The sequence below is a fragment of the Oncorhynchus tshawytscha genome, linkage group LG30 (assembly GCF_018296145.1).
Source record: "Oncorhynchus tshawytscha isolate Ot180627B linkage group LG30, Otsh_v2.0, whole genome shotgun sequence".
Taxonomy (NCBI): Eukaryota; Metazoa; Chordata; class Actinopteri; order Salmoniformes; family Salmonidae; genus Oncorhynchus; species Oncorhynchus tshawytscha.
This window is the reverse complement of record NC_056458.1, coordinates 15,891,514-15,914,160: the sequence shown is the minus strand read 5'-3', so window position 1 is coordinate 15,914,160 and position 22,647 is coordinate 15,891,514. Positions and strand designations below refer to the sequence as shown.

The 22,647-nt window shown below is 43.0% G+C and overlaps 3 protein-coding genes and 1 non-coding gene across 6 annotated transcripts; 2 read left to right on the top strand and 2 right to left on the bottom strand.

Annotated features, from left to right (window-relative positions):
- Window positions 1-595: 595 nt before the first annotated feature.
- On the bottom strand, window positions 596-6,772 carry LOC112251721 (glutaminyl-peptide cyclotransferase-like). 2 transcript variants are annotated; one of them, XM_042309510.1, is made up of 8 exons: window positions 6,471-6,772; window positions 5,964-6,199; window positions 5,514-5,660; window positions 5,037-5,339; window positions 4,381-4,542; window positions 4,179-4,278; window positions 3,665-3,781; window positions 596-1,415 (listed from the first exon to the last, which is right to left on the bottom strand). In XM_042309510.1, exons 2-8 carry the CDS (start codon window positions 6,195-6,197, stop codon window positions 1,270-1,272), a joined length of 1,209 nt encoding a protein of 402 aa, XP_042165444.1. In that variant the 5' UTR covers window positions 6,198-6,199; window positions 6,471-6,772; the 3' UTR covers window positions 596-1,269. The 2 variants fall into 2 exon arrangements, with proteins under 2 accessions (XP_042165444.1, XP_042165443.1); XM_042309509.1 differs by having other exon boundaries at window positions 5,964-6,772.
- Window positions 6,773-6,997: 225 nt separating this feature from the next.
- LOC112249862 (meiosis initiator protein-like) lies at window positions 6,998-13,542 on the top strand. Its single transcript, XM_042309508.1, has 13 exons — window positions 6,998-7,168; window positions 7,290-7,320; window positions 7,600-7,651; window positions 7,769-7,871; window positions 8,033-8,144; window positions 8,238-8,351; window positions 8,518-8,760; window positions 8,867-8,999; window positions 10,739-10,968; window positions 11,298-11,380; window positions 12,439-12,695; window positions 12,798-12,887; window positions 12,974-13,542. Exons 3-13 carry the CDS (start codon window positions 7,608-7,610, stop codon window positions 13,125-13,127), a joined length of 1,563 nt encoding a protein of 520 aa, XP_042165442.1. The 5' UTR covers window positions 6,998-7,168; window positions 7,290-7,320; window positions 7,600-7,607; the 3' UTR covers window positions 13,128-13,542.
- A 645-nt stretch (window positions 13,543-14,187) lies between these two features.
- Window positions 14,188-22,597, bottom strand: LOC112250219 (signal-induced proliferation-associated 1-like protein 3). 2 transcript variants are annotated; one of them, XM_024420171.2, is made up of 8 exons: window positions 21,332-22,597; window positions 19,903-20,331; window positions 18,842-19,252; window positions 18,587-18,743; window positions 16,947-17,175; window positions 16,670-16,796; window positions 16,360-16,435; window positions 14,188-16,244 (listed from the first exon to the last, which is right to left on the bottom strand). In XM_024420171.2, exons 2-8 carry the CDS (start codon window positions 20,232-20,234, stop codon window positions 16,086-16,088), a joined length of 1,491 nt encoding a protein of 496 aa, XP_024275939.1. In that variant the 5' UTR covers window positions 20,235-20,331; window positions 21,332-22,597; the 3' UTR covers window positions 14,188-16,085. The 2 variants fall into 2 exon arrangements, with proteins under 2 accessions (XP_024275939.1, XP_024275938.1); XM_024420170.2 differs by having other exon boundaries at window positions 19,903-22,597.
- Window positions 15,763-15,837, top strand: trnat-agu. Its single transcript has one exon. It is a non-coding gene; the product is annotated as a tRNA-Thr (tRNA).
- Window positions 22,598-22,647: the final 50 nt, after the last annotated feature.

Here is a 22,647-nt window from a genome sequence, read left to right as displayed (position 1 = left end):
TTTTATCCTATCACAGCCCAAAAAAACTCTGTAACTGTTTTAAAGTCACCATTGGTCTTATGTTGAAATCCCTGAGCGGTTTCCTTCCTCTCTGGCAACTGAGTTAAGAAGGAAGCTCGTATCTTTATAGTGACTGGGTGTATTGATACACCACCCAAAGTGTCATTAATAACTTCACCATGCTCAAAGGGATATTCAATGTATTTTTAAAATTGTATTTTTCCCTTCTATCAATAGGTGCCCTTCTTTGTGAGGCATTGGAAAACCTCCTGTCTTTGTGGTTGAATCTGTGTTTGAAATTCACTAATTGACTGAGGGACCTTACAGATAATTGTATGTGTGGGACACAGAGATGAGGTAGTCATTCAACAATCATGTAAAACACTATTATTGAACACAGAGTGAGTCCATGCGACGTATTTATGCTTGCCATAATAAAAGGGTTGAATAGTTATTGACTCAAGATATTTCAGCTTTTCATTTGTAATTCATTTGCAACATTTTCAAAAAATCTAATTCCACTTTGACATTATGGGGTATTGTAGGTAGGCTAGTGGCAACAACAAAAAATCTAAATTTAATCAATTTTCAATTCAGGCTGTAACACAACAAAATGTGAATAAAGTCAAGGGGTGTGAATAGTTTCTGAAGGCACTGTTAATACACAATTATATCCCATATAATCTAGCACTTCCCAAAGCACATATTTATTGCTATATTATTACTGGACTGTCTGTCCTAAACATATAAGTGATTTTTGGGGAACAAATATGTCCAGTAATGTCTGTATATCACCTCTTTATTTAGCATTTTAATCTTTTTTTATCCACATGATCTAGCTTGAACTTCCCTCATTGGGAAACACTATATACTCTAGTGTTCACAACCTCATTTACTGAACGTATTGAGAAAAGGCACCTAATCAAGTTCATCATTCTGTTTTTGCATAAGTCTGAGTTCCACATGGATTATGGGAATGAGAGGGACAGGGTATATAAAAGGCCTCTATATTCACAATCCTAATTTAAACCGTTTTCTAGTATGGCTCCAGAATGGATTAAAAAAAACAACAACAAGACTACTAGGGTATAGATTCTAGAACGAGAGATATAGGTGATGTAGAGAAAAGGCATGGTATGATAGGACTTTGATGATTGTAAATTGATTATGTGGGAGAGTGGCTGGTATTATAAAATGCGGCTGGGTGATTGTGGCATAAAGTCTAAAGGATACATGTCTATGAGCAACAGTAAAGGGAGGAAACGTCAGTCAGAGTCCTATGTATTCAGCAAGGAACACCACTAGCACCTTGGTGAGGTTCTCGATAGTCTGAGAATGGATGTGTTCCGCTGTGTCCTCCAGAGTGTGCATAAAGGAGGGGAAGGGCGTTGTGATCATGTGTAGGACTGGAACCCCTGCGGGCATAGAGGGGAGTGGGTGGGAATGGCAGAGAGACAGGGGAGGGGAGAAGACAAATGAGATAGGGTAGAGTGTAGGGAATGGCAGAGAGACAGGGGAGGGGAGAAGACAAATGAGATAGGGTAGAGTGTAGGGGATGACAGAGAGACAGGGGAGGGGAGAAGACAAATGAGATAGGGTAGAGTGTAGGGAATGGCAGAGAGACAGGGGAGGGGAGAAGACAAATGAGATAGGGTAGAGTGTAGGGGATGACAGAGAGACAGGGAGGGAGAAGACAAATGAGATAGGGTAGAGTGTAGGGAATGGCAGAGAGACAGGGGAGGGGAGAAGACAAATGAGATAGGGTAGAGTGTAGGGGATGACAGAGAGACAGGGGAGGGGAGAAGACAAATGAGATAGGGTAGAGTGTAGGGGATGACAGAGGTTAATAGACGGAGAGATAAAAAAGGCAGATGGTAGATTAAGTTCTACAGGGATAAAACTAAAGCAGAGGGAGAACTCTCTGCAGATACAGTACAGTCATAAGGTCATAGTCTAATCAGCGGTGTAGATATCAGAGGCGGGTTAAGAGGACGCTCTTTTTTTATGAGCATGGCCTTATTTCTATTATAGCATATTGGATGATACAGTCTGTCTTTCATATTCCATTCACGCAGTTCAATGTAACGTTGATATGTTTAGGCTACTACATGATACTCATATTTTCCCTATACCCATCATGAGGTTGTTACAACCTAGCCTACAAATTAAGTTTATAACGTAGGTGCAAAGGTCGAAAGACAAATTGGAGTACTGCCTGCATATAGCTGATCTAGGGTGTAATCATTAGTCCAAACAGTTGCAAAACTAAAACAAGAGTTTCTAGTAGACAAATTCAGGTAGGTCCATCCCCGTTTCATTCCGTTTTCTTCCATTTAAGAAACATTTTGCAACAGAATTGGCGGAATAAATACACCCCTGTTCAGCCGCACTATCACACCCTGATCAGTTTCACCTGTCCTTGTTATTGACTCCACCTCCTCCAGGTGTCGCTTGTTATCCCTGGTGTATATATCCCTGTGTTTCCTGTCTCTCTAGCTAACATAAATATCATTCCTCTCTGTTTGAGTCAGGTTGTTGAAGACGCTAAATTAGCTGCATTAGCTAGAGTAAGTCAAAGTGAAACTGAAAGAAAAAAACATATTTCGCTCTGCTGCTTCTCCTTAATTTTGTACAAAATGAATTTGTTCAAAACTGTTCAACTATTGTCTTTATCTCTTTGAGGCAACTACTCACCACATTTTATGCACTGCAGTGCTAGCTAGCTGTAGCTTATGCTTTCACTACTAGATTCATTCTCTGATCCTTTGATTGGATGGACATGTCAGTTCATCCTGCAAGAGCTCTGATAGGTTGGAGGACGTCCCCCGGAAGTCGTCATAATTACTGTGTAAGTGTATGGAAGGGGGTGAGAACCATGAGCCTCCTAGGTTTTGTATTGAAGTCAAGGTACCCAGAGGAGGACGGAAGCTAGCTGTTCTGCTACACCATGGTGCTACCCTACAGGCTACTGTAGACCTTCATTGCAAAACTGTGTTTTAATCAGTCATTTGGTGACGTGAATATATTTAGTATAGTTTTACCTAAAAAGGAGATCTTGCAATATGTATCTTTTTGGGTGACTTGACAAACATTTCATAGAAATGTGAGTTATAGATATGTCATACTCTAAGTAGCAGTAGATCTGTTCTATATGCGCAATTTCTATGCTTTTTGCATCTTTTACTTTAGGTTTTGTACACCATCTTTAAACAGCTGAAAATAGAATGTTTTTGGTTATGTAAAATATATTGCACCACAGTTTAGATGGTACAATGATTCTCTACACCAGGGGTATTCAACTCTTACCCTACGAGGTCCGGAGCCTGCTGGTTTTCTGTTCTACCTGATAATTAAGTGCACATTGCAGTGGAAATTGCTTTGAGGTCCAGAGTTGAGTTTGAGGGCTCTACACTATACTTCACATAAACTGAAATTAGGCGAACTATTCAAATTTTAGCAACCAGGAAATAGCCAAGCGATTTCCGCATAGTGCATCTTTAATGTTTCACTATAAAATGAAATTCACTGAGTAGGATGGTCCTCCCCTTCCTCCTCTTAAGAGCCTCCACTTATATATTCATGGTGTACTGTTAACGTCCATCCTTGTTAGTCAGTAAATGTGCCCTCTAACCATCTGCCTATCTATGTGGGTGTGCTCTCTCACCCTGCTGGAGGAATGGCACATGGTCGTCCTCCACAGGGCCCAGGTTTATGTCCTTCCTGAAGTAGCTCACCTCTTTGGGGTGGGAGGACAGCAGACCCAGCTTATGGAGCCTCCTCTCTAGCACACGGACATGACAGCCACCGCGGGCCATGGGGGGTGGAGAAGGGGTAAGCAGGGAGGAGAGAAAAAATGATGGAGGAAGAACAGCTCATTTCAGGTGTCTTATTACTTGTGCCTGAGTGGAATTATAGCCAGATCAGCACTGCAGAGCCTGGTCCTGTATTAGCATGAGTCAGTCATCCACCTACAAAACTCTCTGCCTTGCTCCCTGGCTCTTTCTGTCATTCTAATGTCCCTCTACCTCACTATCTCCATTACAATATGTTTTTGCCCCATTACGATTACAGTGAGCAATGAGCGTGATAATAATGAATTAATTTACCTGGCAATATAGGCCATTTTTGTGATACAGTATATGGAGTATACATTTTGAGAAGAGAGGTGGGGGCCGTACCTGCATATATCAGCTCATCAAACCAACGAACAGTGTCGTCAAAGTGGTTGACAAACATAGGGTCAGGGGCACCAATCAGATCCAAAAGAACAAACAGGTCCTGCCATTCAACATACAGAACACGTAGCTAAGCAAAACATTAACTGCATACTACATAAGGCTTGGCAATGGAACATTGTAACAAACACTAACAAAGCCTCACCAAAGCATGTAACAGGGTGGTATGTTCAGCTCCTGGAGGGTGAGGTGTACGGGACATTTGTTCAGCAAGGTAACGTGAGCCGTACAGAGAGTCGGAGGGGCTCGGCTGATCAAACGCCTCATTACCATCAAAGAAGACCAACTGCAAAGTCACCTGTGATTTCTACCAGAGAGAAAAACAGACAGAAAGAAAGACTCATACAGGGGTTGGAGTGATACATTTTCTTGTAATATAACAAAAATGCTTAGAAAAATATATATTGGTCGAGTAGTATGTGACTATCATACTATCTCCTTTAAAATGCATTGCTTTTGATGCCAACATGGGAGATGTCCGGTGAGTGTTAATGATTTCTGTGTCTCAACCCATAAATGTCTGCAGTTTAATTTGGATATAAATGTTTGAATAATTGATGTGTGTGCATGGGTCAGACTCCAGATCTATAAATAGTCTGACATCCCGGGAGAGAGGCAAACATGTCAGAGGGTAGCCCAACCACACACTGAAGCCTCATCCTGTCATCAGTTTTCCGCAAATCCAACAACTTATATTCCCAGTGCAACCAGGAACTTAAAAGGATCTGTCAAGTCATCACTTTCATCCTTGCCCTCTGAAGCGTAGCCTTGTCCTACAGTAGCAGAGCAGACAGTATTTACCTGTTGTTTTAGCACTTTCAGGTGGACGTCCAGAGCAGTCACCAGCTCCAGTATCATGGCACAGGGGACGGCCGCGTCGCTGGCCCCTAGGAACCTCCTGAGAGGCCCGTCGGGGGTTTTGGAAGCTGGGAGCATAGCCTTAGAGTCGTAGTGGCAGGCCAGCAGCAGACGGCGCGGGGCCGAGGGGTCCAGGACTGCCAGCAGGTTGGAGAAGGTGATTATTCCCTTTGGGGTAGCAGAGTTGAAGGAGTCGACCTCCAACGACCAACCCGCTGACAAGAACTCTAGATGGCTGTAGATATGCTGTGGCAATCACAGAAAAAAACTGTGTGATTTTAATCTAAGGACATTATTTCAGAAAACAAAATGTTCATTGATACAATAACATGTAAGACTGGGATAAAGAGACACCAGTTCCACTTTAATTACAGACGTTCTACCCTGATGTCTCTTGCTGCAGTCAGTAGAGATCCTAACCTCACGCACCCTACGGCTGCCCCTGGTACCTGGCAGTCTCTCTACCAGGATGGGCCTCAGGAGAGAGTACCACAGTCTACCTGAATTCACCTGGCCCACCAGACGCTTGATCTGGGCCACAGTGGCCCGACGGGGGTTATGGGTCAACTGCAGAAAGGGAGGACAGCAGGAGAAAGGAGACAGTTGCAGTAGTTTTTTCACATATGCATTTTGAAAACAGTCAGTCACCAGGCAGAAAATACTGTTATTATTGAGCAATCAAAGATCTGACTTGAGGTAAATTGTCTGCCATCAGTGAAGTGTATATAGTTGAACATACTGGGTTAAGTGTTCCAGCTGGCTGGGGTATGTAGGCTGTAGCAAGACAGCAGCACCTAAAAAGTAGGCTACTCCTTAGGCTTAGTCCAATATTGGAAAACCAGAGGCTACTGTGCAGGAGCCATCACCTACCTTGTCCCTTATTAGGTCTGGCACACGAAATTGTGTGTTATCGTCCATATGAATACTGTCATCATCATCGCTTGTATCATTACTCGAGAAAGAAAATCCAAGTGTCAGAGCTATAGCCAGCATCCCACATAGGCATACGAGAAGCACCCGAACTCGGGACATCCGGAGCCGGTAGCAGCGTCCCAGTAGCAGCTTGGTGCCTGGAGAAGATCGGGGCTTCCGGGTGGTTCTCATAACTTGGAAGAACCGTTAGATTCACACAACAGTTCAGTCCGGTACAGAGCCTTTCTTAACTATGTGCGTTATAGTGCTTATGATTCCATGCTAGCGTATGGCAATGGAGAATAACGTCCATGACCGATTGAATTAATGAGGCCACTGGCTGCTTAGACTCGAGCCGAGCGTGGGCAAATAAACATGAAACAATTTATGACATCTATGATTTTCATTTAACACAATTTCATCAGGATAGGCTACAATTTAACAACAAGATACTGGCTATTTTACCTGAATGGAGCACTCATGCAGTCATGTTGGGACATACATGCAGCGGCGGATCTGTCCAATCAAATCTATCAACCACTGAGGTATAATAAACTATCAACGTCCGCACTAATCGCATTTTGACCCCCGCCATATCGTCGTCGTTTCGTTATGGCCCCATTTTTAGTGCACACGCGGTGTTCTGTGTCTGCAGTTGGTGCATGAGCTCCGACCGCCTGCTGTGAAAATTGTACGCGAAAATGATTCAGGAGAAGGCTATCAATTGATGGAAAATGAGACTGAAAATGTGCCTTGTTTATTTGGAAGAAATTCTAAAAATGACAATAGACTAGAATTGAAAAAAAGTCACACGTTAGCCCAAAAATATGAATTTATATGTGTATTGGTCTATCTATATCTGTACATTGCTGAACGAATCAATCAATTATTGATTTATTGATTGATATCTAGTGAACCAAACCACAGATTGGTTTGTCATGTAGGCAAAATATTTCCGCATGGTAGCATTAGAATCACATTTCTTAAAAGTCTTAGAACGTTCAATGTACCCGCTAGGATAGGTCTGTGTCTAGCCAATGACCTGCCTCGTGCGAAGGGATTGGTCCTTTCTTAACCAATGAGGTGACATGACTAGCTGGCTAGAGAACAATCATTTAAAAAATAGATAGCCAACATTCTCTTTGCTGCTAAACTTCTTTTAGGTAAGTGACTGGCCATAAATTGTCACTAACAATTATTTCCACAGATATTAATATTTTTATAGTGTCTAATAATTCAAATGTATATTTATCTTGCTTATCTCTGCTCACCCTTCGTATACAGTCATTGGCTCGCCCTCGCTAACAAAAAACGGGTAAGTTACCCATAAACTTAGCTGGATAGCTGGATTGCTAACGTTATATCAATTTTGCTATGCAATTAGCTCAACGTAACTTTGTTAATATATTTTAGTTAAAGTAGAGAGCAAGAGGCGAAGCATGTAGATAGACACTCGTTGGTTAAAGGCGTGAAAATAATTAGCTAGACTGATGGATGGCAAACTTCAGCTAGCTAAGTTAACTGGCCAGCAAGCTAACATTACCGCGCAAGGGACTGAACGTTAATTTTGCATCTTTGACGCCCCCTGTGGCAGATTTGAGCATGGCACAAGGACCCGCAGGCAGAGACGCGACTCGCAGGAAAAGGTACTTTTAGCTACTTAAATGGCCTGTTGCACGTCACTGTCAATAAGAATGATAAAAGAGACTTGAAGACATGAAAATGATCTACTGTAGCTAAGTAATGGGTACATTATCTTACAGTAAGGATCAGCTGGACTGGAGCACATGCTGGAGCAACAGTCTGAAAGAGATTGCAGGCCTCCTGCCCATATCTAAGCCTAGGAATGGCCGAGGACTCACCAAGGTTTGTGCACGGACGATCTTGATTTAATTGTATTAATGGATTCCCTGTATGAGTATTTGTGTCCGTATGTGGGTGCATGGCTACAGTATGTCTGAATACAGTACAGTTACATTATGGTGGTGGGTGTTTCTGTGTGTGTCTCACCTCTAATCTATCTTCAGAAGGAGACTCTGGTCCACATGCTGCGCTATTTTGACTTTCTTCAGAGTAGGATCCAGACCCTGCAGAGCCGCTTGCCCCCCCACTGCATCCCCAAGCAGGAACCCGACACAGGTACAACCTCAGCCAAGCATCAAGACAAGTACAGACTACGTACCTGACTTTCATATCAATGCATTTACACTGTATGTGTGTGTGCATGTACAGGGTCTGAGAGTGAAGAGAACACCCTCTCTGATCCCTGCACCCCCCCTCACACTCTAAAGGCCAAGCGCAAATATTTTTTCAGCCGTTCCCGCAAGAGACCTGTCCCCACCTCAGGTACCAGACCCACACCTCCCCCCAACATTATGTTCAACACTGTCAAAGACTGTTGTAAGGTGACGAGAGTAGTTCTGTTAGTTACTTCAAGTATGATTACAAACTAGTTTTGTGTGTAATAACATCACACTAACCAGAATGGTGCTTTTCTGTTTCCTTAACTCAGAGGAGAAGGCAGAGCTTCAGGTGAACAGAAGGAGGTTGTACAAAGCTGTAGCCAATGGAAAAATAGTTTACCCAGAGGAGGGTGTGGCTGTCCCTATGTGGGGTGTGCATTCTGATTGGTCAGAGCTCCAGTCTAGTGATAGCCATGGGGCGTGGCCTGTGTATGACAGCGACTCCCAGCCGAGCTCCCTGGATTCAGGCTTCAGCCTAAATCAGCTGCTCCCCCTGAGCACGCCTCTGGAGGGTGAGTTAGGCTGGAGGGTCCCTAAGTGTTCTCTGGGCTATACATGACAGGTGTGTTTGGGACAAATGTTACTGAGTTGATGCCTCTGTCTTTTGGTCTCCCACAGGGAGCAGTGGGACTCTGTGGACTCCATCCCCAACAGAGAGAGGCCACTGCTTTGTTTGTAAGGACCGCACAGGCAGCGAGAGCATCCCATCAGGGAGCGGGGTCCTAGACACTCCAACTACTCCAATTACTGGGTGGGTTTACATCCCTGTAGCTGCATGCCTGCCCTTTTTAGTGTAACTTAATATAGTATTCATGTGAATGGGTTTTCAACCCATATATACAGTTGAAGTCCGAAGTTTGCATACACCTTAGCCAAATACATTTAAACTCAGTTTTTCACAATTCCTGACATTTAATCCTAGAAAAGAATTCCCTGTCTTATGTCAGTTAGGATTACCACTTTATTTAAAGAATGTGAAATGTCAGAATAATAGTAGAATAATTATTTATTTCAGCTTTTATTTCTTTCATCACATTCTCAGTGGGTCAGAAGTTTACATACACTCAATTAGCATTTGGTAGCATTGCCTTTAAATTGTTTAACTTGGGTCAAATGTTTCAGATAGCCTTCCACAAGCGTCACACAATAAGTGGGGTGAATTTTGGCCCATTCCTCCTGACAGAGCTAGTGTAACTGAGTCAGGTTTGTAGGACTCCTTGCTCCCACACACTTTTTTAGTTCTGCCCAGACATTTTCTATAGGATTGAGGTCAGGGCTTTGTGATGGCCCCTTCAATACCTTGACTTTGTCCTTAAGCCATTTTGCCACAACTTTGGAAGTATGCTTGTGGTCATTATCCATTTGGAAGACCCATTTGTGATCAAGCTTTAACTTCCGGACTGATGTCTTGAGATGTTGCTTCAATATATCCACATAATTTACCTTCCTCATGATGCCATCTATTTTGTGAAGTGCACCAGTCCCTCCTGCAGCAAAGCACCCCCACAACATGATGCTGCCACCCCTGTGCTTCACTGTTGGGATGGTGTTTTTAGGCTTGCAATCCTACCCCTTTTTCCTCCAACCATAACGATGGTCATTATGGCCAAACAGTTCTATTTTTGTTTCATCAGACCAGAGTACATTTATCCAAAAGGGTACAATCTTTGTCCCCATGTGCAGTTGGAAACCATAGTCTGGCTTTTTTATGGCGGTTTTGGAGCAGTGGCTTCTTCCTTGCTGAGCAGCCTTTCAGGTTATGTCGATATAGGACTCGTTTTACTGTGGATATAGATACTTTTATACCTGTTTCCTCCAGCATCTTCATAAGGTCCTTTGCTGTTGTAATGGGATTGATTTGCACTTTTTGCACCAAAGTACGTTCATCTCTATGAGACAGAACGCTTCTCCTTCCTGAGCGGTATGACGGCTGCGTGGTCTCATGGTGTTTATACTTGCGTACTATTGTTTGTACAGATGAATGTGGTACCTTCAGGCATTTGGAAATTGCTACCAAGGATGAACCAGACTTGTGGAGGTCTATAATTTTTTTTCTGAGGTCTTGGCTGATTTCTTATGATTTTCCCATGATGTCAAACAAAGAGGCACTGGGTTTGAAGGTAGGCCTTGAAATACATCCACAGGTACACCTCCAATTGACTCAAATTATGTCAATTAGCCTATCAGAAGCTTCTAAAGCCATGACATCATTTTCTGGAATTTTCTAAGCGGTTTAAATGCACAGTCAACTTAGTGTATGTAAACTTCTGACCCACTGGAATTGTGATACAGTGAATTATAAGTGAGATAATCTCTTTTTAAACAATTGTTGGAAAAATTACTTGTGTCATGCACAAAGTAGATGTCCTAACTGACTTTCCAAAACTTTACTTTGTTTACAATAAATTTGTTGAGTGTTTGGAAAAGGAGTTTTAATGACTCCAACCTAAGTGTATGTAAAGTTCTGACTTCAACTGTATGTGTTTCCAGGCGAGGATCACTTTTCCTGAAGGACCAAATGCTTGGGGTAATCCCACCCATGCGAGGGCGAAAGGAGCCCTTCCACAGCCCTGCTGCCACGCCCCAACGCCCTACCCTGCTCCCCCTGCTGCCGCTGTTTGGGACTGGGGACAGTCTGAACCTCAGCCCCTCCCTCCTCACATCCCCTGCCCGGGGCCTCAGCCACTGCCTGTTGCCTGAGGGCCAGGAGGAGCTCCATGGTAACACTCCTTTTAATAACACACACTCAATATTAAGCTGATTTAATATCATCTTAATGACCAGGGTATTGCTGCTTTATTTTGTTGAATACAAAAGAGACCCTGCCTGCCATTGAAGTATATTTGAAGTGTCTGACTTCAAATAGATTACGGGACGCTTGGTATAGTGTGTAGTCTACCAAGTAGTCTGTAAAACCTAATTGTAACTCGATTGGAAGGATTCCTCCAGCTATTAATCATATACATTCCTACTTACGTCTTCAGTTCCTGGTGCGAGAGAGAGAGAGTGAAACATAGCCAACAGCCAACACACACTCATCTTTTTGCAGTGCTATTCGAGGATGTTTGGGTCACCCCTAAAACGACCCACACCAAAGTCTCCTGCCTGCCCTGCCATGACCCCAATGACTCAGTAAGCCTCATAGAATCATGTTTCCACAACACAAATGTTGAGTGTATAGTATGTTAGGTACTAGTGTTGTGTTCAATATCAATACCAGGTTTAGTATCACAATACTCAATACCAAAATGATAGAACAGTGTAAAAAACAACAACATATTAGCCAAAGTCACTGAATGGCACCTGATTCAGACAGATAAACTCAGCTACTGCTCTGTTCAATCGCTGGGCATCTTTTGAGGTCAATATCACAATAAATGATACATCTCTATTGATAAACTGGGTAAATCAGGATGTAGCCTAGGCCTATCCACCATACAGGTGAATTCATATTCAATAGGAGTGTGTGCATGCATTGAGTTATTGAGCTTGTTATGGCTGATTTCATGGGGCTACAGATGAAAAACAATTTGGTTCCCTTCCATTTGGGACTTGTTTTATTATACTGATCAACAACATTTGCATAGAAGTAGCATCTTTTATAAAATATGTGCGCTGTCTCTTTAACAAGTAATGGCATCATTCACAAGGCAAGCGGTTTGGAGCAGAGTCAGTTTGCTGAGGCAATAGATCATCTTTGGGAGAGACGTGAGAGAGACCGAATAAGTGAATTAATAAGGTTTTTGGTGGCAATCAGCTTTTGCGTTATTGTTTCTATATTATCACAAACGACGTACAAGGGTAATGAATTGATGTTACCTTTAGCTGTCAGCTAGCCAGGAAAGTTAGCCTACAAAGCTGGGAGCTACAGGTATCTTGCATTGTAAAGTGTTCTTGCCTGTATGGACATTGTTTTGCAAACGGAGCTAAAATGATGCAGCCCAGACTCTCAGTGCAGGCTAGCAGTGAGTAGGTGGATCAGGTACGGTGCGCGCTATAATAAGGGGTCGGCTGTGCTAGTAGACAGGCTTAATCCGTGAGACACATTTGACAGCAGTACCGAAAGTAACAAAAATTCTACTACTGAACTGTTTTTCATATTCTACTATCCAGAAGTGTCGGTATATCGTGCAAAACAATTAAGGAAATGGGTATGTTCAGCTTAATGATAAAGCCACTATTCCCCCTAGATGTCAGAGGGTGAAGCTGAAGTCAAGCATGGCAGAGGAGGGTGGCTGTCCTCCCTGAGTGAGGGGGAGGAAGGGGACGTCACCTGGACCCCCAAGCAACAGCAAGTCCCTCTGAAGTCAAAGACCAGTAGCACAGGACGGCACCGCAGAGCCAATGCCTCCACCAAGGGCCCCCCTCGCACCCCTCTTAACCTGAAGAAGAAGTGTGTCAACGGCTTCATAATGTTCTGCCGCATCAACAGGAAGACCTACCTCCGGTGAGTGACTCCTGACCTTTATCCCCATAACCCTGTGTTTCGGCTTGATGTACTGTACCTCTGTGTGTCTGTAACTAAGATGGATGCCATGTCTTTGAACAGTACCCACCCTGGCACCCCGTCTACCGTGGTTACCAAGGAGCTGGCCAGCCTGTGGCACGTCATGCCCAAGCAAGAGAGGCACGTCTACTGGTCAGTAACTTTCTTATTGTGTCTGTCTCTTTACTTACAATTGGAATTTCTCAGTTTTACAGAGGAGCTTGTGTAATCTCTCTCAGTCTGAAGGCTCGCCACTTCAGCCGCCAGCAGAACCGTAACGTGAGGAGTGAGTTGGTGGAGGGAGGCAGGGAGGAAGAGGACTGTGTACCCAGCCCCCTCCACATGCTGCTGGCCCAGAGAGACCTGTGTGCTGCAGCCAGAGGAGGCCCCTAGAGTAGCTACCTCCACACACACTGACTCTTCACTGACCATATGCATCTAGCATTGGATGTCCATATTTATACTGTATCTGTCCATATTCAAACCAACAATATTGTTTATTTAAGAAACACCGTATGAGTTAATTATGAAGTTCTTTGGAGTTTAAATAATATTCTCAAACGCAGACACTTAATCTCTGTCTAGCACAGTGGTTCTCAAATTATATACGTTTTTTAAAGGAAGTCAGTCCAACTTTAAACGGACTCTTGAAGTTGTAATAGTAGAATTAGGTACTGAAATGAGGTAGTGAATCATCAGTTCCTCTTGTCATGTCAGTCATTGCATACCTTATAGAGCTATTTATAACTTGTCAAATGTCCAGATCAGCTTGCCCATGTCAGCTAACGTTTTTTTATTTAGGTTTTTTAGCCCATAGATTTTGTTGTAATTTTTTGTCACTCCAATACATGGCAAAATGTATAGAAGTGCAAGATAATTTGTCTTAAAACTGCAATATTTTCTTTGCACCCCATGACAAAATGTATAGAATTGCAAAAAATAAGCTGTTCCCCAATGCTGGAAGGGGGGCCTGAGTGAAAAGGTTTGGGAACCCCTGGTCTATAGCGCACCACATTTAACTGTTACTTATTGTTTTCTGCCTCATGTTAAAGTTATTTATACAACATGTTCAAATGTGGTTTTACAGATATTATTGAGAACCATTTTAGTAGGAAGTTTTGTATTTACATGAAGTGATGTCATCCTGAAGATTATTTCATCAATCAGTCTATATTTATGATCACAAGGGCCAAAGAAATTCCAGGCTACACAGTATGCAGCACATAAATCACTTGCCCCATGGACTGACCATTTTATTTATTACCTATTTATACACACTGCATTTATTAATATGTGTGGAATGTCTGTGTTTCTCTATTACACATTGTGTAAATTCCTTTTTTTACAAGGCAGCTAAGAACTGAAGTCTTACCATTGTATTGAGTTATTCAAATGGTCAATTGGAAGTTTGCTGAAGTGTTTCTATGTGTGGTGTCAAAATATGTTAAGATGTTCTGTAAATTAAAGTTATTCAATTGTTACTACTTTGATGAGTTATTTGAGACAAATGAAACAAGTGAACATTTGAGATACCATACAATATGTTATTTTAGATTATTACAAATATAACAATCATTCTTTAAACAAAACAACACTAAAAGTCACATTGCACGGCTCAGTTTTTCATCTAAAGTCAAGACCACTGTGCCCTCAAACTACATGGTAGTCGTTTAGAAGTTATTATCGCTTGACTTTGGGAATCTCAGGTTGCAGTATATTCAAAGCGCTGGTAATACAATCAGGTAGTTAATTACTTAGCCTTTTTCATACCAGAATTTACTAAACGAGAAATAATGTGAACAGGCAATCTATCAAGGTACAGAGCAGCAGGTCTCTAGCCCAGGGGTTCTTAAGGTTTCTAAGCTCGAGACCCAAATTGAGAAGAAATAGTGTGCGATTATAAATGCTTATTCATAACTTGCGACCCAACTCTTATGCTCGGGGCCCACTTTGGGTACCAAACCATAGTTTAAGAAACCCTGTTGCTAGTCAATTCAAGGTGTCGTGTCGATTCCAATACTAGGAAATTACATATGTTTTGTGACATGTTATTTCGCTAGACAGAGATATGGGTTAAATGAATGAGACTGATTTGATTCAAAATAGACCGATTTTCATACCCGCGATAGAAATGACATCTATCTCCAACGCGTGGGGCTGTGATTTAGCTAGTCTAGTAAACAGGACATCCTGAGTTCAAATCGCAGCTGTGCATTTCTTTTTACCCATTGGTGGAGAAGGTCAGAGGGGCGGGATCTCTGGTTCTCTCATCCAATGAGTTTTGAGAAGTGGGCGAGGCGAGAGTGGAGAGGACGTGAGGAATATGCGATTGAGATATTCCAATGTCATCGAAAAAGGGCACTTTTTGAAAGAGTTAAAACGTACCAACTGTGTAAAGTTGAACTGACAAACAACTCAAGCATTTAGCCAGCTTGTACACGTCACTTTCCCAGCATAAATATCCCCTATAAGCAAACTCCTGTAGCTCGCTGTGATCTTATAGTGGTCAGTACTCTGCATTGTGGCCTCGGAAACCCTGGTTCGAATCCCGGTCACGGCATTGCTATACAGAATGTCATGGCGAAAGGCCCTTACTTTGAATGAGTTTAAACTTACTGTGTAAACTAAGAAACTCTGCCATTTGATAAAGTCCCCCAGCTCATGGTAGCTTAATGACTTACACAAACTGATTCATCTGCTATTTCAAAGGTTCTTATGATTTTTAAAATCAAGACCTAAATGGGAAATGTACTGTCCTCGAACAACCCAAATGAAGAAGAAATAGGGTATGATTCTAAATGTTTACTCATAACTCGCGACACACCTCTCACATGCTCAGGGCCCAAACCATAGTGAAACCCTTTTGCTAGTCAATTTAAGGCGTCCGTATCGATTCCAATATTAGGAAATTACATCTGTTATTTTGACATGTAATTTTGCAAGACAGAATTATGGGTTAAATGAAAATGACTGGGTTGATTCAAAATAGTTGTGGGTTTTCATACCCACAATATAAATTACAGCTATGGGTGCTGTGGCTTAGTTGGTTTAAAGTACCTGTCTAGTAAACAAGAGATCCTGAGTTCAAATCTCAGCAGTGCCTTCTTAAATATTTTATTGTACCCATTGGTGGAGAAGGTCAGAGGGGATGGACCTCTGGTTTTCTCATCCAATGGGTTTTGACAAGCAGGAGAGGCGAGAGGTAACTCGCCGTGATCTGTCCTCTTTCTCTGATCACATTTTGAAGACAATTTACATTTGTAAACTCTGTTTCAAGGTACTATCTTTGTTGAAACCATTTTTTCCTCTACTCCTCTTTTCAAATCATCTCTCTCCTCTTAGTGTCGCTGGTCATTCTCTCTCTCTAGGCATCATTCCTGGGGCCATGTTGAACAACAGGCTGAGTTTACGGAGCTGTTCGTTGGATAAAAGAGACTCCTCCCACAGGCGCTGGTTGGTCTCTCTCAGAGTCGTCACTTCCTCCATCAGGGCTACTTTATCCTCCCTTTCCTGACCGTCACAGAGAGAGAGGTCATGGGGTTATTTAAAAAGAGATGGTGAAGTGGTCGAAATTGATTTAATGATGAGAGATGGGGGTTGTGTATCTGAGGCGGAAGTGTCGCACCTTCTCCAGGTTGCTCTCCAAGTGTCTCAGCAGCGCCTCCAGGTGGTGAAGTCTTGACAGATCACTGGGCACTTCACTGTATAGAAGCAAAACATCTTGTTAATAAAGAACAACTTCAACACAAACTTCATGAGGGAAAAAACAAATGTGCTGAAGCTGAATATAAATGGCACACTCCAAACTTATCCATGTCTGTTTGAAAATTAATATCTTACAGGACTTAGGGTCATTAAGTCAGAGTACAGTCATTATGAGTGTGTGTCCAGTAAAGGGAATGGGACCATAGAGAGAGAGAGTGTGTGTACTGTACCTTCTTAATGTGGGCTGGGCATTGTAGCCCTGAGGAGGGTAGTGACTAGGTGGGCAAGCAGCAGGTCCACCCTCTGATCCATGCTTCTTGGACTTGCTGGGAGGAATGGGCTCCACTGTCCTCTTTGCTACAAGCATAAAACATTAATGCAACATTCACTGATATCACAATAAAATCATTGCATATTATAATTTGGTCTAAAATGCCTTGCTCCTCACAAACATTCATAGGCAAACTCAGGCACATAGACATGCTTCTTGCACACACAGTCTCCTACCTTCATAGGCCTTGGCAGCATTGACAAGTTTGCTCCACTCCAGGCCCCAGGCAGGGGCCAGTAGGGGGATGTGCCCAGGGTCCCAGCCCTCTGTCAGAGACAGCTCAGAGGCAGACAGATCCTCAAGCCCCTCCAGCTCTGGGCAGTCAGAAACTGGGGAACATGCCAGACTGGAATGCAGGGGACCACTGCCGAGGCTGATCTCTGTAGAGAGGCTATGACGGCAGGACTAGGGGACAGAGCTGTGGTCAGTTAAATGAGTACATGGACATACTCTGTAACTTTAAGGTTAGTACTCATTGAATATGAGTATATTAGAATATTCAACATCTGTGTGTTACAGGTCTGACAATGAGCCTCTATTTTCTTGTGCACCCTACCTTGCTTTGAGAAAAAAAAAACTACTAATTGAATGATTGATCCTGTAATTTCATTGGCTGACTGAGGGCACAGACTCAGGTCTTCACCTCCAAAAAGCAAGAGCCACTAAAAGTTTAGTACCATCATCAGCACAGCTCATAAATGAAAATAGATTTTTGTGACTTACATTTATCTTGTATATATATAATTATACACATTCATGGTGCGTTCGGTAAGTATTCAGACACCTTGACTTTTTCCACATTTTGTCACGTTACAACCTTATTCTAAAATTGATTAAATAAATTTTTTCCTCATCAATCTACACACAATACCCATATAATGTGAAAACAGATTTTTATACATTTTTGCAAATTTATTCAAATAAAAAGAAGAAATACCTTATTTACATAAGTATTCAGACCCTTTGCTATGAGACTCGAATTTGGGGGGGGGGGGAACTATTGAAATCAATTTTAGAATAAGGCTGTAACGTAACAAAATGTGGAAAAAGTCTAGGGGTCTGATAACTTTCCGAAGGCGTGTGTTTGTATATACTTTGTAAGCATTAGTATGTGAATGTTGCTGTTAATATGTTTACTATACAGTATATCTGTATCTTATCCAACTTGCCACAACTGAAGTTCCTTCTGGAAAAATAAAGTAATTATATTCTATTTCTTTAAATACTGTCTCTTTTTTTGTTTGAGGTGCATCCGCCTGGGAAGGTGCAGGTAAGAGTGTGACTTGTCATGTGGCTGGTTGTTAGTTTTTACTGTCTGACTACGTTGAGAGAATATATTTGATTATTCTTGATTTGATTATGAATGAATGTTTAGGTAGTTCTTCCCTCGACCCTGCACTGGCCCAGAACCTGTTTTTGTTTGTATATTTCATTGTGTGCTTCTTGTCCTTTAACTAAGTTTTAAAGAGAAGTCTGTGGTTTTGACTAATGGCGGGGGAGAAAATAATACCTGTTGACATCTTTATCGGAGGCAGAGCTCCCAATGCTCTTGTTTAACTAAACCTGTGGTGTAGAATTGGCTACATTTATTTTTCTATCGCCTCACTTGTGCATCTATGATGTTTCTAGATGGCAGCCTTTACACAGGCAGCCCAATTCTGCTCTTTTTCACTAATTGGTCTTTTGACCATCAGGTCAGCTCTGAAAAATATCTGCTGTGAAAAGATCTGACGTGATTGGTCAAAAGACCAATTAGTGGAAGAAATATCAAAATTGGGCAGCCTGTGTAAACGCAGCTGATGTGTGCCTAACTCACTGCATCCCTTCCTGAGTCCTCTGTGTCCAGTATGATGAGCCTCAGTTCCTCCTCTAGGTTAGTTGTCTTGTGGGTCTGTCGTGGAGAGGGTGGGCCGCGCAGAGAGGCCAGGACACGCGGCTGACCCAACACGTTCTGGGACGTCATGTCCACCTGTCTGATTACAGAGTGGTACAGTTGGTACTGGCACTATACAACAACTGCATTAATATAGAATAACTCTCTCTTCATGCTCAAACTCACACAAACACTCACCTCTTGATTCTGTTACTGTGAGGGCTGTTAGTCTTGATGGTGTTGTCTGTATTAGTGTTGTCCTTGTGCTGCCAGGTTGTGAGTCTCCTATAGATTGGAGTGGGACTGAAGCTTGGCTGGTAGACAGGCTTTTGACTGCGACTTGGCTGGTGCTGCTGCTTAATGACCTGCTGCTGGTTTGGTCTGGGTTGCTGGCTCTGATGCTGCTGCTTAATGACCTGCTGCTGGTTTGGTCTGGGTTGCTGGCTCTGGTGCTGCTGCTTAATGACCTGCTGCTGGTTTGGTCTGGGTTGCTGGCTCTGGTGCTGGACAGGGTGGTTGGAATCCGAGGGGCTGGATGTAATAGTGGCTCTAAGCATGCGAGGTTTGTCCACTGTGGTAGCGTTATATCCCTGAGGGCTGCTGTAGACACTGAAGGCAAAACAAACACACACATACCATATCCACGGGTACAGCACAGACACACAGAGCAGCACATACAAAAACACACCACAAACACAGCCGACAGACACACACCAAATAAATGCATACACAGTGGTGACGTGCAAACTCACACACAGCATGCATAGACATTTTCTAATCAAATTTCAACACCATTGAGACTTACCCAAGCATTAATCCAATAATGTATTGCTGCCACGATGCCCCACCCAGTGTGTTTTTATAAGTTATGTGTCACATGGTGATGGTAGAGGGGAGGGTGTGTCCCACGTTTCCCCTAATCCTCCCCTCCCTGGGACCCTGCGGCTCTCAGCTGACCCGGATACCCCACCAAGGTCCCTCCCACTAGGGTCTCTGTCTCACTACGCCTGTCTCCCACCGGTGTGTCCCTTTCCTCCCTTCTTCCCGTCTCTCACTCCCCATGTCTCACCCACCAGGGTGTCCCACTCTCACTCCCCATGTCTCACCCACCAGGGTGTCCCACCCTCACTCCCCATGTCTCACCCACCAGGGTGTCCCACCCTCACTACCATGTCTCACCCACCAGGGTGTCCCACCCTCACTCCCCATGTCTCACCCACCAGGTCGTCCCACCCTCACTCCCCCTGTCTGTTACTCACCAGGGTCTGAAGACAGGCAGTGCTCTGCGGGGCAAGGGCAGCGGCAGGGTTTGGGCGTGGTAGCTCTGACACTGGTTGGTCCCCCCTCTGCTCCCAGTTCTGGGTCTCTGTGGAAGGGGGCTGTATGTGCCCCAGCCATGCAGGGATCTCTGGGGGGCCCTGGGACAGGTATAATGGGACTTGGCCTCCTGAAGTTGTTGAGTGTCATTTTGGGAGTACAGATTAGATGTGTCAAAGTCTCTGCCACTGAAGAGGATGTCCAGCCCAATCCCCTGGTGAACCCCCCTCTCACCAAACCAGCCCTTGTGGGTAGGGCTATAGGAGGCCATCATGGAGAGAGAGTCACTGCTGGGTGGGGGTAGTACAGCACCTCCAACTGAGAAAGAGTGAGTGTTTGACAGAGGTAATGGTTGGTACGTTCCACAGCACCTATGGGGGAATGTACGACCAGACTGGTTTGAAAGTGTAAAACAGAGTGAGGGAAAGAGAAATACATAAGCAAAAGCCAACGGTAAAATGTAAAACATGCATGTACAATATAACCGCTAACAGTGTGTGTGTGTGTGTGTGGCAGTACGAAGCAGCCTTGTTCAGCCCTAACCTTGTACAGTCTTTAGGAGTCTCATATAGCCGTCTCATTTGCTATATGAGAGGAGGGGCTGTCCAGAGCCACCCTAGAAAAGGCACGGCTATATGCTCTGGGCCTGAGGAATAAAGGGCTGATTGTTCATGTGAGTGTAGTCAGTGCTCCCTTTGTTCACACCAAGCTGCATTATACTTCACTTGGATCCACAGCTCTGGATTGCACTGAATAGCATAGATTGAACAAATCAATGTTTAAGGAATTTGGTCCTACATTGTCACCAATTGTTTTTTTCTGCTTAACCTTGTATTTTGCATTAATATCAATCCATTATTTTCCAGTCCATTTTAACATCCCAACCACAAAGCATGTATCAACCAAATCAATGACCATTCTTCTGATCATTTTTAGAGAACAGGTTGTAAAACGTTATTGTTGCAAAGTGTATTGACTAACCCTCACAGGTTAGTGCCCACAGGCCTCATAGCAGCACATAACAAATAGCAGGTGGTCAAGACTACCAGCAAAATTCCCCAAAGCATCCCTCAATCATGACCACTCGCAAAACAGTAGGATAGCTTTTGTCAAGTACATAGACTAAGTAATCAGTCCCTTATGTCAAGTACATAGACTATGTAATCAGTCCCTTTTGTCAAGTACATAGACTATGTAATCAGTCCCTTATGTCAAGTACATAGACTATGTAATCAGTCACCACTGATGATCTGCGGTTGAATGCAAGGCAACAAAATACAACAGACAATTTGTCAGCCCTCACCTGCACATGCTAAAACACATTCTAAAGAAATCCGGGTATAACTTGTAGAGGAAAAACAGAATACTTACCTCTCCCAAGTGTCAATGAGCCAGTTCACATATCCTCAAAGGGCTCACAGTGCTCTTTGTCTTTTTGTGTGTGTGCGTGCGTGCGTGTGCGTGTGTACGTGACACAAGCTCCTATAGAATTTCATTTTTTTACATTTCATGACATGCTATTTTGGCTCTAAATATTTGCTGAGTAAACCATGTATTCATTCCTGAGTGGGCTCAGGAGTGATGCAGCGGTCTAAGGCACTGCATCTCAGTGCTAGAGGACGTCACTACAGACCCTGGTTCAATCCTGGGCTATATGACAACCGGCCATAATCGGGAGTCCCATAGGACGGCACACAATTGGCCCAGTGTCGTCTGGGTTAGGGGAGGGTTTGGCTGGGGTAGGCCGTAATTGTAAAATATTTCAAATTCATATAGTAGCACCAACTTCTATGAAGTCCATTGAATTAAAAACAAGATAGTTGGCGCAGAGCTATTAAACAGATCTGTCAGTTGTTTTAATTTCCTAAATTTGCAATGTCCATTAATTTTCTTCCTCTCTTCCCATCCAGTTTACTTCACTAATCCACAAAACCAATCCATTGTCTATGCTATCAAACCCACAACAATAGCATTCCAATTACACATTCTTTGTCGCAATGACAAATGCGACAAAGATTCTGTATGACCATCATGACGCGGTAAAATGTATCAATTCATGAAAAGGAAAGTGAATAAAGCATAATTCTGTATGGGAAAGCATGTGACTAGTCGCTTAGGATATGCGTGGGAGAGCTCAAATTACAATAAATATGGGATGAGGAGGCTGGTGGGAATGCGCTATAGGAGGACGGGCTCATTGTAATGGCTGGAATGGAATAAATGGCATGGATTCAAACATCTAGAAACCCCATTTGACTCCGTTCCAAATATTCTATTCCAGCATTAGAATGAGCCCGTCCTCTTATAGCTCCTCCCACCAGCCTCCTCTGATGGGATCAATTAAAACAATTATACCAGTCTGGAAGACCTTTATATCACAACTGAAACAAACCATACAGGTAAAAAGTTTCAAGCTTAAAGCTAGAGTCCTTAGTTGAAACAATAACAAAGCGGTCACCCAACCTCTATTTTGGTAAAAAGCTATGGGAAGGGCCTGGAGAAATGTGACCTTGGATACAAGGACTGACCATTCATGATATAAAAATTATCATTTTAACGATGTTTTGAGGCTATAAAGTGTTTGTTTACATGTACATTGTTTACAGAGTAAAACAAGCTTACATTTTGGGTTCTGATGGGGTATGACAGTTTGACTATGCTTATGAGGCATTTCTAAGTGATATTCT